The sequence below is a fragment of the Ictalurus furcatus genome, chromosome 14 (assembly GCF_023375685.1).
Source record: "Ictalurus furcatus strain D&B chromosome 14, Billie_1.0, whole genome shotgun sequence".
Lineage (NCBI taxonomy): Eukaryota > Metazoa > Chordata > Actinopteri > Siluriformes > Ictaluridae > Ictalurus > Ictalurus furcatus.
In genome coordinates, this window is record NC_071268.1 from 24093963 (window position 1) to 24113493 (window position 19531).

General features: G+C 44.1%; 1 protein-coding gene across 3 annotated transcripts in view; it reads right to left on the reverse strand.

Annotated features, from left to right (window-relative positions):
* Positions 1 to 1432: 1432 nt before the first annotated feature.
* The window catches only part of deaf1 (DEAF1 transcription factor), a 25856-nt gene continuing 7757 nt past the window's right edge, over positions 1433 to 19531 (reverse strand). The window contains exons 5-13 of one of the 3 annotated variants that reach the window (XM_053641401.1): positions 19398 to 19531; positions 17881 to 17946; positions 14922 to 14960; positions 14704 to 14827; positions 14269 to 14397; positions 8053 to 8297; positions 5636 to 5701; positions 3963 to 4089; positions 1433 to 3649 (exon numbers count right to left, since the gene is read on the reverse strand). The exon at positions 19398 to 19531 is cut by the window's right edge and continues 6 nt beyond it. In XM_053641401.1, the coding sequence (XP_053497376.1) occupies positions 3591 to 3649; positions 3963 to 4089; positions 5636 to 5701; positions 8053 to 8297; positions 14269 to 14397; positions 14704 to 14827; positions 14922 to 14960; positions 17881 to 17946; positions 19398 to 19531 (989 nt within the window). In that variant the 3' untranslated portion in view covers positions 1433 to 3590. The remainder of the gene's footprint in view (positions 3650 to 3962; positions 4090 to 5635; positions 5702 to 8052; positions 8298 to 14268; positions 14398 to 14703; positions 14828 to 14921; positions 14961 to 17880; positions 17947 to 19397) is intronic. The other 2 variants (XM_053641399.1, XM_053641402.1) reach the window with 2 other exon arrangements.

Below are 19531 nucleotides of genomic sequence, written 5' to 3' on the forward strand. Positions count from 1 at the left end.
ATGGTGGCTTAGTGGTTAGCACGTTCACCTCACACCTCCAGGGGGTTCGATTCCAAGAGTGGCCCAGTGTGTGCGGAGTTTGTACGTTCTCCCCGTGCTGCGAGGGTTTCCTCCGGGTACTCCGGTTTCCTCCCCCAGTCCAAAGACATGCATGGTAGGCTGATTGGTGTGTCCAAAGTCTCCGTAGTGTATGAATGGGTGTGTGAATGTGTGTGTTTGTGTGCCCTGCGATGGATTGGCACCCTGTCCAGGGTGTACCCCGCCTTGTGCCTGATGCTCCCTGGGATAGGCTCCAGGTTCCCCCGTGACCCTGAAGAAGGATAAGCGGTATAGAAGATGGATGGATGGGACAGGTGAAGTGAATAACATTGATTATCTCGTTACAATGACACCTGTCAAGGAGTGGGATTTACTTATTAGGCAGCAAGTCAACAGTTGGTTCTCGAAGTTGATGTGTTGGAGGAAGGAAAAATGGGCAAGTGTAAGGATCTGAGTCACTTTGACAGGGGCCAAATTGTGTTGGACAGACAACTGCGTCAGCAGGTCTTTGCGGTGTTCCCGGTATGCAGTCCTTAGTACGCACCAAAAGTAGACGAAAGAAGGACAACCGGTGAACCAGCGACAGGGTCATGGGCGCATAAGGTTCATCGATGCACGACGGGAGCGACGGCTTAACCAGCGGTTAATACTGGCTATGATAGAAAGGAGTCAGAACACACTGTGCATCACGGCTTGCTGTGTATGGGGCTGCGTAGCTACAGAGCGGTCAGAGCACCCATGCTGACCCCTGTACACCGCCGAAAGCACCTACAATGAGCATCAGAACTGGATCATGGAGCAATGGAAAAAGGTGGCATGGTCTGATGAATCATCTGGACGGCCGGGTGCGTGTGCGTCGCTTACCTGGGGAAGAGATGGCACCAGGATGCACTATGGGAAGAAGGCAAGCTCAGTGATGTTCTGAGCTATATTCTGCTGGGAAACCTTGAGTCCTGGCATTCATATGGATGTTACTTTGACACGTACCACCTACCTAAACATTGTTACAGACCAAGTACACCCCTTCATGGCAATAATATTCTCTAAATAGCAGCGGCGTCTTTCAGCAGGATAATGCGTCCTGACACACTGCAGAAACGTTCAGGAACGGTTTGCAATGTTTTGACTCGGCCTCCAAATTCCCCAGACCTCAATCCGATCGAGCGTCCGTTGAACGTGCTGGACAAAACAAGTCCGATCCATGGAAGCCCCACCTTGCAACCTACAGGGCTAAAGGAACGTCGTGGTGCCAGATACCACGGCGCACCTTCAGAGGTCTTGTGGAGTCGACGGCTCAGAGCTGGTTCGACGGCACAAGGCCGACCTACACAATATTAGGCAGGCGGTTTTAATGTTATGGCTGATCGGTGTGTGTGTGTGTGTACACATATAAAACATCATATTTATTTTCTGCCAGAGACAGGAGAAAAATGAAGCACATGAATCATAAATACCACTGAACGCTGAGAGCTAAAGGTTAATCGGAAAAAATCTAAAATTGATCAATCTAGCCCGTTTGAAAAAGCTAAATTGATGCTTGCTAAAACAAGCCAGGTTTCGCCTAGTGTGACATTTTATGAGTACGCCCGTTTATGCAAGCCCTGACTGGACTTCAGCTTTAATATAAAATAGTCTATTTCTTGAAAACAAGCCCCGTTTCCCAGCCTCCAAAATGAAAACCATAAATCCAGAACGTCTTGCTATCAAAACCACATATTTCGCTCTGCCGCAAACCCTCATATCCAGGCGATAAGTATCCCGCGCGGGACGATTTTTTGTTCAGTTTTGCCTGTCGTAGACAATTCTAGTCATTTGTACGTGTCATGCGGTGTAAACGGTTTGAAACCTCGCTACTAGAGATCTGTAGGACAGTCTGCTGTTTCTTATTGAAATCAATAATCATTCAATTTAACCTGTGGTTATGAATAATAACAGAACGCCAGTGCTGGAAATATGACATGCAAGTTTTTTTCCTTCATGCTCACTGATGAGTATGGGTGTTATGGGGATGATAACGCATATCACACGCAAAACTCTAAAACGATGCGCCTTCCAGTAGCGCAAGGAAAAACCTCTTATTAGGTCAGATGTGCAGTTTTGCATGTTTTAGCGTGCTGCCTGAAACACATCGAGACAGACGTACTTGTTCGGTCCTGTTCAGCAAAGATGAAAAAGCAGAAAGATGGCCACGTGAGGTCACATGGTGAGTTGTGCAGCCTGGTGAAAAACCGTGTTCCACTTCATTTAGTCACTATAATACCGTAATAATGTATGTACTGGAGTAATTAGAGCAGCTCTAAATGTGGTTTTGCGTTTGTTTATATAATTTATATTCAGTTCTCTAATTACAGAAGTGCGAGTCGATTTGAACAAGCAGCCAAATAAGGATAAAATAATCTCTGCTGCCGGGTTATTTTAGGCTAGCCTAGCCTGGTAGTTCACGATGCATGAGAGACAGCACACAGCGCGAGCACACACACACACACAAAGTAAATGTCATTTTTTGACCCTTTTGGACGTCCGTTTTGTTTCGTAAAGTAGTTTGTCATGTGGTACTTCAACCGTCATTCAAGTGCTCAATGGAGACTGGAGTAAATGTAAATCTGCATGCTGGTGTCTGTTGGTCAGTGTGGACATTTGGGTGAATTCAAGCCAATCAGTACTATTCGATGACAGTAGCCGTTACTCATCGAACGACACTTTGACGTATATCACATTTCATTTCGTCAAACGTGCAGTGTATAAACAAATAAAGTCGCATATGCATCATCGTGCTCCGTGACGCTTTTCGCTCGGCTCTTGCTTCACAAAATGACATCATGCTTTCGTTTTCATGACTTCACAACATCTATATTTTTAATCACGGTAATCTTTTTTTGCGTGTGTGTGTTAAGTCATGCGTGATAAGAATCGCACACAACGTCCCATGGTCTACAAGAGCAGCTCCATGTTTCCTAATCTTGCATAGATGTTTCATTTCAGTCTCTGGCGTTATGCTCCTCCAGGAATGTTGCACACAAATGTGTCCTGCACTATACGGCCAAAAGTTTGTGGACGCCTCGCCGACAAACCCGTACGTGCTTGCTGAACATCCCGTTCCAGATTTAGTCCTCATCCGCGGTCATGTTTACTAGTCGGCGTTCCAGTTCATCCCAGAGGTGTTCGGTGGGGTTGAGGTCAGGGCTCTGCGCAGGAGTTCTTCCACTCCAACCTTGGCAGACCATGTCTTCATGGAGCTCGCGCTTTGTGCACAGGGGCGTTGCCATGCTGGGACATGTTTGGGCCTCTAAGTTCCAGTGAAGGGAAATTGTAAGACTACAGCATACAAAGACATTCTATACAAGTGTGTGCTTCTGGCCTTGTGGCAATGGTTTGTAGAAGCACCAAATATCATCGTGACGGTAAGCCATCGACAGTACATACTTTTAGCCTTATAGTGTATTTCTACATCACAGAGGGTGAGGGTGGGATTATTCCAAGACCGTTGCATGTGTCCATATCGGGGCTATGCCTTGACTTTCTCTACCTCCATGCTGGCTATGTGAGCCTCGTCATGAACTCCCACAGCTACACTGGGCTGAGAGCAACTGTGCTGGTGATCCTTCCAGTCCTGAAGAAATAAATAAATAAAGAAAGAAATAAATAAATAAATAAATAAAGAAAGAAATAAACAAAGACATTTTATTGGGACAATGCTATCGATGCTGAATACACAGAATATTGTGGTGGGTGTTCCCCGCCTCCCCCCCCCACCCACAAGAAGCATGTTTCTGAGGAACAAATGTGCTCATTAGATACTAATTGAGACTCTTAAGAGCTAAAACCATATACTGCACAGTAAAATGTGTTCCTTTGTTAATCTAAAAAAACGATTTCGAAACCTTAACTAAACTAGAAAGTTAGTTAGTGTGTGTCATGTTAACCTTGTTTTATTGAATAGGACTGAAGAGGCAGCTTAACCTTTTTTTGGCAGAAGCTAGAGCAGTAGTAGACTTTGTGGCAGCCTGCACATTCGCTGGAAGCTTCACGCCCACAGTTCACACAGGTATGCTGCAAAGAAGAAGAACAAGAAAAGCGACGGAACATGTAGCCGTCAGATTAATTTCCCCGTAAGAGCTTAACGAATTCATGTTAAGGTCATAGAATGTGGCAAAAAAAAAAAAAAAAAAATTGACTTTGATATTAAATGATTGTAGGTGAGCGGGAAAAGATGTACATGTGGGATGAGTTGCAAATGCTGCATTCGACTAGAAGTCGTAACTCGTGATTCCTGTCCTCCGACCGGGAAAAACACTCGGAATTCCTACTCAGGAACTCGGGGTGGTTTGAGGAGCATGCGAAAGAGTTCAAGGTGTTGACTCGGCATCCGGATTCCCCAGATCTCAATCCGATCGAGCGTCTGCGAGATGTTCTGGACAAACAAGTCCGATCCACGGAGGCCCGACCTCACAACTTACAGAACTTAAAGAATCTGCTGCTAACATCTTGGTACGAGATACCACATCACCTCTTCAGAGGTCTTGTGGAGTCCATGCCTCGTCGGCTCAGAGCTGTTCCGGTGGCACAAGGAGGACCTACACAATATTAGGCAGGTGGTTTTAATGTTATGGCTGATCGGCATATTCACTTGTTAAATCTAGAACACTGACTGTACAGTTCGCTGTTTTGAGGAGGAAAATATACATCACTCATTACAGCTAGCTTCTTGTTAACAAAAGACGAATACGGAGGTGTCCATGATTTTTCCCCTCAGTGTGTAAACTTGAATGCACAGGGGTCAAAAATGACGTCATTCCGAGTCGCAGCAAAAGCACAGGGATGTAGTGTGCACCCGATTCATCCTTATAAGCCTCCGGTATTAGTGCCCTCACACTTGATCAGTACACCCTAATCCTAGATTGACCCTCCCCACACACACACACACACACACACACACACTCTCTCTCTCTAAATGAAGTGCATGAGCTCACACAACTGTTACTGCTGATAGAACCACATCATGCTCCACAGATCAAGTGGCTTACCTCTGCACTACACCTACAGAAGGAGCAGCAGCACAGACAGACATGTACGTGACTACCATGCCATTACATGATTTAGTTTCCACAGCTACAGCAAGTCTACAGATTAAGCTGAAAATATAATATATATATATATTCTTTGTTTTAACGTGGTTATAGTTTGACGAAAGTGAAAACGTAGGAACCGAATGCGAAAAACCGAACGATTTCGATGTCGGGCCGAGACGGTCGGTTGGAGCGATTCCAAATCCCGCTTCCGGAAATTGGAAGAACCTCAAGCATGCCTCCTACGGGTGTTAAAAACAAGTGTCGCCTGGATTTCATGTCTTGTAAACCGTAGTATGAATGCATTTTATCTGTAATGCAGCTGGCTGACTTTACTGCGTAAGTTCAGGGCAAACGTTTGCACATGTACCCTCCAACCCACGCAAACACACACACACACACTTTCAGGTTTTTCATTTCCTGAATCCAGATTGGCGTTTGCGAGAAATTAAGCTGAGAGAGACAGAGAGAGCGAGAGAGCAAGAGAGAGAGAGAGAGAGAGAGAGAGAGACAGCAGCACGGCCACTTGCCTTGATGATAATTTCAGTAATCTTCCCCTCTGTGTCATCAGTCAGCGACAGTTGGCTGGGAAAAGACTGAAGGAGAACACTTATGATTAACCTACTGATGATAGAGAGATAGAAAGATGATTTTACGGTATTTAATCATCGCTATGACATGGTTAGCACTAATCAGAAGGCATCTTCAGCTTGAGAGGGAAGCCAGAGTGACTTACCGAGTAAGAAAATGCTGCTGTACAATTTATACAACAGTAGTGTGTTCGAGATGTTTAGTGCCTTTTTAACTACACATCCTATTTAGTTGTGTACCCACAGCATCCAAACTCCAAATGACAGAAGCCCACTGTCCTGTAAAGCAGATATAAGCTCTAGCAAATCAGTCCTTTCCTTACCCAGCCAGTCGTTGTAGGATTTCACGATTTCACCATCGCAGGAATTAAAGCGAAATCAAGCAAACTCCATAGTATTTGGATGAGCTTGCGATTGTTCAAAATTAACGCGGGTTTGGGCCGAGACGTGCCATGTGACGTCATCACAACGCGCATTCAGCCAAAGACTTCAATTCAGTTCAATTTTATCTGTATAGCGCGTTTAACAATAGACATTGTCTCAAAGCAGCTTTATAGAGACATATAAACACAGGATGGAGATTTTAAGTGTGTGAATTTATCCCTATTGAGCGAGCCGGTGGTGACGGTGGCGAGGAAAAACTCCCTAAGATGATCTGAGGTAGAAACCTTGAGAGGAACCAGACTCAGAAGGGAACCCGTCCTCATCTGGGTCACAACAGATAGTGTGAAAGTTAAAGAAAGTTCATTATGGTTTTAATATGAAGTCTGTTTTGTTGAACAAGTCCACTGTTCACTAAAGGAGACCTGAGTGCAAAACTGTACGTGGTAAGTGCAGTCCCAAGGCCATCGCAGCAACCATAGTCCCAGCAACCACAGCGAGAACGTCCATGTGGAATTGAGGTCCAAAACCATTTTCATGGTACTTCAAGCGGTATCAACTACAACAATCTCCAGGCTGTAGCCTCCTGGATTCACGTGTGTCGAACGTGTGTATAGCTAAAAATTCTCATTTACCACGAAGCATCACTGTGAAAGACCGTATGAAACAATGACCGTGTGCTAACGAGCCTAGTGTTTATATGAGGGGAAAAAAAAAAAAAGAAGAAGTGATTCAAACCACAGCAACCCTGACCTGGAGATGTAGACATGAACGCCTCTAGTGAAGTGGTTTTAAAATACAGCAGACTATTTCGCCAAAAGTCTGTGGACACCTCACCACCACAGCCATGTGTGTTCCTTCACCAAACTGTTCCCAGAAACTTGGAAGGACCCCATTGTATAGAATGTCTTTGTATGCTGTAGCGTTACAATTTCCTGTTCCAGCATGACAGTGCCCCTGTGCACAAAGCGAGGCTGAAGAGGAAAAGCTCGAGTGTCCTGCACTCCAGACCTCTTCACGTCACATCAGTGTCTGATCTCACTAACGCTCGTGTAGCTGAACGAACACAAATCCACTCAGCCACGCTCCAAAATCTACTGGAAAGCCTTCCCAGAAGAGTGGAGATCATTATAAACAGTAAAGGTTGAATAAATCTGGAACGGGATGTTCAACAAGCACAGTGTGATGGTCAGGTGTTCACATACTTTTGGAGTTTAACTCGTTCTTTGCTGTTGTTTATCAGCACTAATAACTGCCACATATAGTGGCAAACTAAACTGAAAACTGGCATTGAAAAACTATAACCAACTAACGCAATAGCTCAAAGAACTCGAAACAAATCCCTCCCTGCTGCTAACTGGTTTTTACTCCTCTGGAAGGATTTAGTAGATTAATATTTTTAAAATACTTACCGTTTTATTTACACAATAAATTGCAATAAATACAAAATGTCATTATTTGTCTGAACCAGAATAACTAAGTCACACAAATCACAGATACTTTCTAAATGAATAACTGAGGAATAATTTTGCATATATTTCACCATGCTTCGTCTAAGGATTGTTCGTCTAGACCACTTGACGGTTTCTGCGTGTAACAGGCGTGATGGTGATTGTTCCCAGAAATTTAGTACAAGTACCTTGTGGCTCTCGCTAAGGTAAAACAGAACCCTAGTAATAAGAGACAGCTACTTAGCCTGTGCCGTGTGGGCAGGAGGTGTAACATTTCTGCTGCTATATTTGGGCTGTTATTTTTAGGGTGGAATTGAAGCCCTTGTTTAAATATGCGTTGTTCAGACAATGCGTTCTAAAGAGAAGTGGCTAGTGGTTGAAATGCTCACTTTCGTCGCTATTGCTTTAAAGGATCTACGCACTGTACTGATGATGATTAATATGCAAATTAAGATTGTGCTTACTGATCTGGGAGCAGTTTTGCTTTTATATACACAACACGGATCAGAGATGCGGTCCACTCACATCCTTCCTGCTGCAGTTGCTTTTCTCCAGGCTGCTGCTGGCTTGGCTGGCCTGTTTGGCCTGGGCGATGAGTGCTTTGAGCTGCTGGACAGTGTTGAGTAGCGTGTTGGCCGTCTCCTCTAGGTACAGCCAGGTGCGCTGCTCGCTCGTCTCCAAGCCGTTGGCCATTGCGGCTGCGGAGGGACCTTTAGCCTGTAAGATGGGCTGCTGAGGGATGACGGTCAGCGCCGGCAGCGTGGTCAGCACTGACAAAGAGCGAGAATGAAGAAGAAAAGTTTAGGACTAGCACTGAGAAATAAAGGGGCTCTCTTTTAAAACAGCAGTTATTTTTAAACCTTCAGTTCAAAGCACTCGGTCAGAAGCGTCCTTGGTGAAGAAGATTTAGACACACCGTCCTAAATGGATCCCGCTTTAACCCGGTTCTAAATTTTAACATCTTATAAATGAGGGCAGTGAAATGTAGGCTAGATGAGACGCCATACAAAATAAACAGAGCTGCTATGCAAGTGTAGGCCCTAGTACACCACTTTATGCAAGGGGTTTGAAAAACTACAAAAGCGTTCCTAGCTTGACTTTTGGTACCAACTGGTCCCAGTGTTGTTACTTTAGGTTTCGGTCTTCACAACCTCGCCTAGTGTGAGCTTGGCCACAGAGACAACTAGACCCACATGAGTCTATTATAATTAGTGGTCACTGAGGAAACAGGTGTCCTGGAGTAATGAGCGACTTTATCAGCCAGAGATCTCTGCACCTACTCGTCTTCCAGAAATGGAGCTGGCCACGCATAACTAATGCACAGGGCTTTAATTGCCAGCCTAACAGATGGAGCTCTAACAGATCTCCATCTCCACACACTCACGAGAACATGGGTACACAGAGAGCACAACCATCGTCGACATCATGGCCAAAAAAATAAATAAAATAAAAATAAAAATTAAAAAATTACTTAAAACTACAGTTTGTAGCATCAGGGGTGCACACTACTCATGTACACCTGTACAACTACTCATTCATGCAATCATCTAATCAGCCAATCGTGTGGCAGGAGTGCGATGCATCGAATCATGCAGATACGGGCCAGCATCTTCGGGTAACGTTCACATCAACCGTCAGAATGAGTGTCTTCTGATCTCCTGGGATTTTCACGCATAACAATCTAGTGTTTACTCAGAATGGTGCGATAAAGAAAAGACATCCAGTGAGCGATAGTCCTGAAGACGGGAATGCCTTGTTGATGAAAGAGGTCAACGGAGAATGGCCAGACTGGTTAGAGCTTACAGAAAGGCTATAGTAAGTCAGATAAACACTCTGTACAATTGTGGCCTATTTGAGTATTGCTGCTGACCATGTGCATCTCTTCATGGCCACAATTTACCCATCTTCTAATGGCTAGTCACAAAGTGAAGAATTACTACAGGTATTACAGGACTACGAGGTCCATGAAGACATGGTTTGCCAAGGTTGGAGTGGAAGAACTTGAACGTCCTGCACAGAGCCCTGACCTCAGCCCCACTAAACACCTTTGGGATGGACTGCAACACCGACTGTACCCCAGACCTCCTCACCTAACATCACTGCCTGACTTCACTAATGCTCTTGTTTTCAGATTGAACACAAATCCCCACAGCTACGCTCCCAAATCTAATGGAAAGCCTTCCCAGGAGAGCGGAGCTTGTTCTAACAACAAACAGGGGACTAAATCTGGAAAGCACATATGGGTGGTATTTCTTATGTGAAATGCAAGAGTTTTTCTTTCATAATCTTGTATACAAAAGCCAACCATATTATAGGCTGCTGTTAGGTGCGTACATGAGTTTGTGTGAGGGCAACTAAAAATACCACAGCCTCATCAATAGATGACCAAAAAAAAAGAAGAAGAAAGACAGAATCCCAGTGCTTGAAGGGGGGACTGAGAAGGAGTGCGTGTCAGTGGGGGAAAGAAATACAGCACACAATCTCCAGAGAAGGTATGCTGTTTCGAATGCCCTTGGCTTATCTGTCTAATGGACTGTTAAGAGCTCAAGGCACAAACGGCTGCGCTGGTATAAAAATGATGGGCAGGAAACAGAACCGACAAATACCCTATATATACCCTATTGAGACAGTACCATCAAAACAGTTCTTCATGTCAGAATCTATCCGCTGTATTCATTTGTCTTGGATTTGAACCAATTTTTCTTGACGGCTGATTTGAATCAGAGAGTCCCCGTATTTGTTATATGATTTAAATACAAGTAGTCACTACTATCTAGTGAACACGAGACGAGATTTAGCCGTCCTATTCTTTTACGCAGAACGTGCAGGACTAAACAGTCTCTGTAATGTTGTTAGCACCTGGGGTTTGGCACGAAAATACTTGATTTATTTATCGATTTATTTTTTTAGGTCTAACGTCTAATACTAGAGAATACACACCAGTCTCACTTGTCTAATACGGACCAATTTTGGCTTGTCTCATACTCTCAAGTACCCATCAATGACAAATTCACAATGCAGACTCTTTCTGGAACACTGATTCACATATTTCAGCATTTTCATCACCTAGATCACCAATAACAATCAGAATAAAAATAAAAGAGTTTCCATATTTACTGCTCTTTCTCCAGGTTGTGCATCCACACAACTATTCAGCAGAGTAAAAAGCACGACAGGAAGAAGCTGAGAACATGTCCATAGCCCGTATTCCTAACACCTCTTAGATTCGCTCGTAAGCAACATAAAAGTGTTCTTACATCTAAAAAGATTCACGACCTGGGAACTTACATTATCAAACCACTCGGCGTTACTTTCAGCAACAAGTAGGATCAACGTTTATGAATAAATTTCCTTCTGCATTCGACTGCAGTATCATTCTGTTAGCTCTGCCTACTGATCTATATAGACATTCTGTTCTTAGTCACTGAGCACTTTATTAGGAACACCTGTACACCTAAACGTTCATGCAATTATCTAATCAGCCAATCGTGTGGCAGCAGAGCAGTGCATAAAATAATGCAGATACAGGCCAGCGTCTTCAAGTACATCAGGTTCACATCAACCATCAGAAGGGGTGAAATATTGCTGTTGATGTAGAATGATCAGACTGGTTTGAGCTGACAAAAGGCTACAGTGAGTCAGATATCCACTCTGTACAACTGTAGTGAGCAGAAAAGCATCCCAGAATGCACAACACGTCGAACCTTGAGGTGGATGAGCTACGACAGCAGAAGACCACGTCGGGTTCCACTTCTGTCGGCCAAGGACAGAAATATGTGGCTGCGGTAGGCACAGGCTCACCAAAACTGGACAGAAGACTGGAAAAACCTAACCTGGTCTGATAAATCAGAATGAGTCAACTGCATGAATCCATGGACCCAACCTGCCTCGTGTCAACACTCCAGGTCGGTGGAGGTGGTGTAACAGTGTGAGGAATGTTTTCTTGGCACACTTTGAGCCCGTCAATCAATCGTTGCTTGAATACCACAGCCAACTTGAGTACTGTTGCTGGCCATGTGCATCCCTTCATGGCCACAATTTACCTGGCTACTTCCAGCATGACGACGCAAAACTCGTCTCGAACTGGTTTCTTGAACACGACAAAGAGCTCGATGTTCTTCACTGGCTTTCCCAGTATTGGCACAGTGTTCCTAATAAAGTGCTCGGTGCGTGTATATTTACTCGCAGAATTTTTCCGTGCCATATTATTAAAAATGACACTACTCTATCGTCTCACGAGATTTCCCCTGTTAATTAAACTTGTCATCTCTAAAAATCTTAGGATTCACATATGCTTCTTCATTTTCTTGCGACTTTATCATTTAAGGCTCGACCCTGGCATGCCGGCATACACATACAGTAGGCATATTGCTCATTACTTCCTGTTGAATGCTCGGGAAATCGCTATCTGGTTCGGTGCAGTCACCCCCAGAGAAAAGAGGAAGGTGCAACAGATGAGCGAGACCGCTGAGAAAATCATCGGCTGCAGCCCGTCATCATTTGAGGGCCTGTACGTCGCAGGAAAAATCATCAGTGACACCATCCACTCTCCTAATTACCTCTTCCAATAAACTACCATCAGGAAAGCAGTTCCACGTCATCGAGACATCTTCCGCCCACTGGCAATTTCTGTTTTTAACCAGGCTGGCTCGGCAGCATTCGGTGATCACTAGAATACTGTCGTGCAAGTAACAAGCAATCTGTATTAAAATTTATACAAACTGTATATCATTGGTATTATTTATTATACATCATAATTGATCCACTCCGTTTAACGCACCCTGATGTACCTTAATGTAAATTACAACTGAGCCTACCATTTCCACTTAAAGGGTAAGATTTGGATGGTAATTGTGGTGGTGTTGTCTGAGATGTGTGTTGAATGTATCGTGTTCTGACCAAAAACACCGACAAGAAACATTCCTAACACATGCGAACGTATATGGCGAATAAACTGATTCTGACCACTAAACCCACTGGTAACCATTTAGGCAGTTCAAAGCATTTGTCCATTGGTGTAGGTGTACCCTCTGTCAATTTCCCCAAAAACTCCCCAGGAAACCTCTAGACCTGTCCTAAAAAACAACAACATTTGCACACAGTTATGAGAACTCTTATGTTTTAGGAATCTTAACATGGCTTTTTACATCCATGTGTCAATGTAAAACCTCCATCCCGTTACACTCAGATTACAGTTTTCTAAGCAGTTCTTTTTCTTCTTCGTGGATCTCTTACTCTTTCTTACCGAGAGGCTTGATGATTACGGGTCCAGGTCTGAGTTCGGTGTCTGAGAGAGAGCAGAAGGGGGCTTCATGGTTTCATTACCGCTCGCAGTGTTCCGGCTTTCACAGGAACTCTACACTACAGTACACTTGGCACTAATGAGGCACCTGCCTCAAGAGCCTCTCTGTCTTTGACCGAGTCGAGTCTACAGTCACTCTGTTCTTAGAGAGGAGGAGGAGGATGAGGAGGAGGAATATGGATGTGTGTGCGTGTGTGTGTGTGTGGTTTTTACATCTTGGTGAGGACCAAATGGCTCTATGAGGATGGGAATATCTGACCGTTTTGATCTTGTGGGAACATTTGGCTGGTCTAGACTATAGCTTTAAAGAAAAAGAAGTGACAAAGCGTTTCCTTTTGGTTACTGAAGTTAAGGTAAAGGTGAGGTTTAGGTATAGCGTAGCGTTAATTACCTGCATTAATAATTATGCCAATGGATAATAAGGAAATAAATGTGTGTGTGTGTGTGGCATCTAGGCTACATCCACATTAATCCAGATAGACGTTTTCCAAAAATGGCTCGTCCACACTGAAACGTCTGAAAGCGCTCCCATCCCTATATACTGCGCGTGCGTAAAAAACGTAAGAAGCTTCGGCCTGCGTCACTGCCGCCAGGAGTTTATTTAAAAAAATGCAATCTGAAGTTTGTGCAAAGTCTTTAACGTCGCTATCACAACAATCGTCCACCATCTTGTTTGTTTTTCATTGAAGGGGGTCACATGACGGCATGACATGATGGAAAATACTCATGGTTTTTTGAACGTTTTCTCAGTCCACGCTACAATGCAAATTTTTCAAACGCATCTCCTTGGGAGAGCGTTTTCGAAAAAAGCTCGTTTTTCGCCGTCTGTGTGTGGACGGAAGGCCAAAAAACGTGGCGGGGGGGAATAAAAAGCGTTTTCCAATTCGTCCGGATTAATGCGGACGCGGCCCGAGTTTCAGCTGCGGGAAAAGAAAACTCATTTCCAAAAACGACTGCAGACTACTGAAGGATCTTTTTTTAGTTGAATAAGGGTCATTTGTCACATTATGAAGACAGGCTATAAGTGAAAGCCACACTGGGAGTGGAAAAAAACATCACGACGATCCCTTACTTAAAAAAAAAAAAAAGTTCACAAAGACTAAAACGTGGGAGATTCGAACAGCTGAGTAAGAAGTACAAAAGAGACCAGTTACAAAATGACGGCTAAATTACTACCATGGCATTAAACGTAACCTGCAATTACGGCTATCAGGATGTGACCAGGCACTTTTATTTAACCTGCCAGCTGGAAAGCATCGCTGCCAGACTTGTTGGAGTCGAAGCAATTCTCAGCACTATTGACGGAAGGAAGAGGTGCCTGTGACCTCTGATTGCCCTGACATGACGAACGGTACCAGACTGTTGCTCTTAGTTCAAGGTGGAAATGAGAACAAACAAAAGTGTGTATGGAAGTGTATCTGAAAATGCCAGTGACCAACCTGCTGTGCTGCTGAAGACATCTGAAGCGGCAGGGCTGTCGGAAATGATGGTCGTCGCGTCTCCAGTTGCCGTTCGATCAAAGGTCAGTGTGCCTGTAGTGGTGAGCTGACCTGATGGGGTCACGGTGACTGTGTAGACACAGAAGCAAACCTTTCGCTTTGGCTACAAAGCAGTACGCCAGTCCTAACTAAAATGCTTAAACAGCTAATATTCTAGAATATTATAATAATAATAATCATTATCTTCATCGTGCACCAAAAACGCCCATCAAACCAGCGTATATAACGACTCAACTTGAGCACGACGTTCGTGTAGGTGTTGGTGATTAAAGAAGAAGAATACTAGGACGATATATCTGTATCTGAGCTATGGCGGTTTAACGTGTGTACTGATCAAAGGAATATAAGAGAGAGGATCGATATTAAAACTCCTACATGCGGCCCCAGGTGCTAGAGTAATGTTCTTGGGTGACGGTTCCTCCTTTTTCTCTGGAGATGCCGGGCGCTCACTCTCTTTCTTTCGCCTCTTGTAAGGGACAAAGAGTCGCACGGGTCCGGTCTGTGGTAGAGGAGAGCAGACACACCATCAGCTTCGGTAACAAAGCATGTCGTTAAACGACGCGGTCAAAATTCGCCAGCGTTTTTGACGTTACCATAGATATGCTGTCGCCTCCGAAGGATCCGTCCTTGTTCTGAATGAAGGTTAAAGAGAGAGACAGAGAGAGGGTGAAAAACACAGAACTGAGATTGTGCTCATCCATGCGTTCAGACTAGGGATGAGCGATATGGACTTAAAACTATATCACGATATTTTCTGGTATTTATTGCGATAACGATATCAGTGACGATAGAAATACAGTACCGTGCACCACTGTTTTTGGCTACAAGTGATAGCTGTGATCTTGTGAGCCTCAGAAACACAAACACTGATCTAAAAGAAAAACTGATTTTCTGTAAGCAAACCAGTTCCAAATCGTAGAGGTAGCGCCTCATAGCGATAAACTCCTCCTCAGTTTCACGTCCGCCTTCCGCCGTACTTGTTTTCGCTCTGCACGTGCGCTGCGGATGGGTCGCACACCGAAATACGTCATCAACTAGGCTTTATCGTTATTATCGTGGGAAGACTAATTCTTATTGTGGGGAGAATTTCTACCGGTATATCGCAAACGATAAGATATCGCCCATCCCTATGTCAGACGTAGTCAAGGGAAGCCACAGAGCTGCATTTAGCATTTTCTGGGCTTCGGATTCACTACACAGCAGAGACGTTACTACAGATTACAGGGGCAGAGGTGGCTCAACAATTACTGATCGGAATATCGGGGGTTCAAGCCCCAGCACCACCAAGTTGCCACTGTTGGGCCCTTGAGCAAGGCCCTTAACCCTCTCTGCTCCAGGGGGCGCTGTATCATGCGCTCTGACCCCAGCTTCCTGACATGCTGGGGTATGCGATGAAAAGAATTTCACTGTGCTGTAATGTACACGTGACCAATAATGCGAATACTCGAATCGCGCAAAATTGTTTTTCACGCTCTTTCGCGGCGATGTTTGATGGTAAACGAGACCTTTTAGCTGTACTCGTTATGACTCGTCTTGGCCCAAATCTGCGGCGATTGCAAGCTCCTGTGACTACCTCCTCGATTTTGCGGTCATTTCCGCGATCGCAAGATCCTGGAGGGACTGTATTATTGTCGTTATAGCGCGATATGTTGGGAGAGATTTGATCTCCATCTACAGTAGAATATAACTCGCAAGCGCTGTTGGAAGTGCTCGTTTGGGCTTGGAGCCAAACAAAACAAAGCCAAGAACGCATGGCTCTATGATTAATCGTTTAGACTGAACTCTGTATAATTAGAAAAGTCCGTAAAGAAACCGCTGCGGTTTCTGTAATGAGATGCGCATCAACTTTATGAGGTACCCACTGGGAACTACAGAAAAACAAAAACTCTGCACACGTACGGCGTTATTAACCTGATGTATATTGCCACGGACGCACGCTGACGGTTGGCTGTATTACACGGGTACAATTACCGGAAGCCAACCTGTCACCTCGGCTACACTACACACTGTTTGTGTGCTGTTTATGCTGGCCACGTTCGAACCCCTGCTACTCTGACATCTCTGATCTTTCATCCAGTATTTGAAAACATTTGAAAACACAACCACAGCTGACGACAGAGAAAACACAGGCATTGGTATTCAGAAGGAACATCAAACAGCTTAATGTTCAAAATTAATATACATCAAATTCTACTGAAGCTTAATGATACACTACAGGGGGTCCGAAAAACTCAGGAACCAACGAGAGTACCCGGAAGTATCGAGACGCACTCTCTATCTACCTATCTCTACCCTTTCATTCAATGTTATTGCCGTTTGTTTTACCCGTAAGGAAAGCAACGAATATAAAAACACACTCAACGTCCGCTTTATTAGGAATAGCTGTACATTTATGCAGTTATCTAATCGGCCGATCGTGTGGCAGCAGTACAATATAACATAACATCATGCAGATACCGGTCACGAGCTTTAGTTAATGTTCGCGGCAAACGTCGGAATGAAGAAAGAAATTTGATCTGTGTGACTTTATCCGTGGCGTGGTTGTTGGAGGCAGACGGGCTGGGTTGAGTATTTCAGAAACTGCTCATCTCCTCTGGGATTTTCACACACGACAATCTATAGAGTGTAAACAGAATGGTGTGAATTAAAAAAAAAACAAAAAAAACATCCTGTGAGCGGAAGGTCTGCAGGCTGAAACACCTTGCTGATGACCTTGTTGTCAGAGGAGAACGACCAGAAGAGTGTTGCAGGCTGGAAAAAGACAAAAAGGTGATTTTATTTCCTAATCATTAACTGTCCAGTTTGATCGAAGTCTGTGCTCATGATAGTCTCAGATTCCTGTTCTTGACTGACAGGAGAGGAACCTGATCTGGTCTTCTGCTCCTGTAGCTCACCCACCTCAAGGCTCGATGTGTTGTGTACGCGGAGATGCTGTTCTGCTCACCACGCTTGTAAAGACTTACTACATCCTTCCTGGCAGCTTGAACAAATCTGGCCATTTTCCTCTGACCTCTCATCAACAAGGCGTTTCCACACACAGAACCGTCGCTCGCTTAATGTTTTTTGTTTGTGTAAACTCTACAGTCTGTTGTTGTGTGAAAATCCCAGTAGTTCAGCAGTTCCTGAAATACTCAACCCGGCCCGTCTGGTCCCAACATCCACGCCACGTCTAAAGTCACACAGATCGCACTTTTTCCTTACTCTGATGTTTGACGTGAACATTAACTGAAGCTCTTGACCTGAATCTGCATGAATTGATTGATTGATTTATTTATTTATTTTACGCATTGCGCTGCTGCCACACGGTTGGCTGATTAGATAACCGCATGAATGTGCAGGTGTTCCTAATAAAGTGGACATTGAGTGTAAGCATCAATAAATACAAAATCGTGTACATGTAGTTTCACTCCCATTGACTTTTCCGCACACCCTGGAGCTTAGGCACCTTTAAAGCAGAACTCTATGATGGTTTTTTTTTTTTTTTTTTTTTTAAAAAAAGAAAGAAAACGTTTTTAATAGTGGACAGACGACAGAGAAGGTGGTGTTACTGACCACAGCTAGATCATCACAGCAGGCCACACATGTACAAGAGGCAGCATGGGGGTTGAGGATGCGCTCCTGTAAAAAAAAAAAAAAACCCAAACACCACATGTTTTGAAATTCTACACAAAAGTCTCAAATGCGCAATGTTCATTAACTCACTATACACACTCTTTTTTCTTTTTACATCCATTAGACTTAAGGACAATTAAATAACTGAACTAATAGAAGAGTAAAGAAATGACTAGCTAGCAGTACTCCTCAGGGAAGGTGTGTGAAACCAAACCAAACCAAACAACACAACGCGTTATCCCGTGGTACTCTGCGCCCACCTGAATGAATACATCAGGCCTCATTTAACAACCTGTATAAAACACATCGCTTCATAAATCGTTTGCAAGAACAATTACACAGGAAACGCGGTATTAATGAAAACCTCAGGTAGAGCGGAACCCCGAGTCTGTGTATGAAACGAGTCGGAAACACGAGCCGTGATTGATGGACTTCGAATCATTTTTGGTACGGCTTGGTGCGAGTTTTCGCACGGATCACGTTCTGAACTTTAAATCGCTTGCGTATTTCAACAGTGCGTACAGATCTAACGAACATTTCGTGGAGCTGATCGTCTCCTATCAATGACTCGAAAGAGAGCGGTCTGAAAGAAATCCATAAACGAAACACGAATAAGACCAGACGTTCAATTAGGACAAAAGAAATGAACTCTATGAAAGACAGGAAGAGTTCATGTGGGTTTACTGTAGCCAGTGCACTGCAGTGGCCGAACCGCATCACAGGAAGAATCTCTCACTAGCTACGCTTCCATCCGAGGCTTTACTGAAACGTTTACCGATGTAACTGACGGAAACGAAAGATTTACGAAGAAATTCAAAGATCTGAGGACACGTAGGACGCGAAAGGTACACGATTCGCGATATACACAAAACGACGTACGGAAAACGGCTCGAGACCGAGATTTCTTTCGCGATACATCAAAACTTATGCGACGATTAGTTGTTTCGTTTTGTTGTTTTTTTTTAAAAGGATGACATCATCACACACCACTTTATCAGTAAACGGCCAAGTGGATGGAAACAGGCACTAGACAGCAAATTTCTAAAACAAAAAAGGCGAAGAAGAAAAAAAGTGGATGGAAACTTGGCTACTGTTTAATCGCCATTTCGTGGTTTTCAGCTCTCTGTGACCTTTTATGAGGTTTTGTTGGCGTCCCGAAATGCAAATGAGCTGTCCGGTCAACACACTTGGTAATTTAAAGGAGACATTTATCCGCAGCCTTTACTAAAAGACTGATAAATGAGGCCTGTTTGTACGCGACCTATCACAATGCAGTGCATTTTCATTATTCTCAACTATGTTTTCAGGCACCGCTACAAAATAGCAGGTCCCAAAAATAGTGCACTAGATAGTGAATATATCATGGATTCAGACACAGCCCTAGAAATGCTTTATAAATAAATAAATATATATGTGTGTGTAGACACCGGTGCTCGGTGTTTCTGTAAAGCTCTGACCTGTATAAGGCACTGTAAAGGCCTCCCAGCATAACGAATGCTCCTCTTCCAGTCCTTACTGCTGGCTCTTCCGGCCAGCCCTTCGAACTCCGTCGGAGTGTACCAGTTATTGTTGTATTTGACGCAACGTCCTT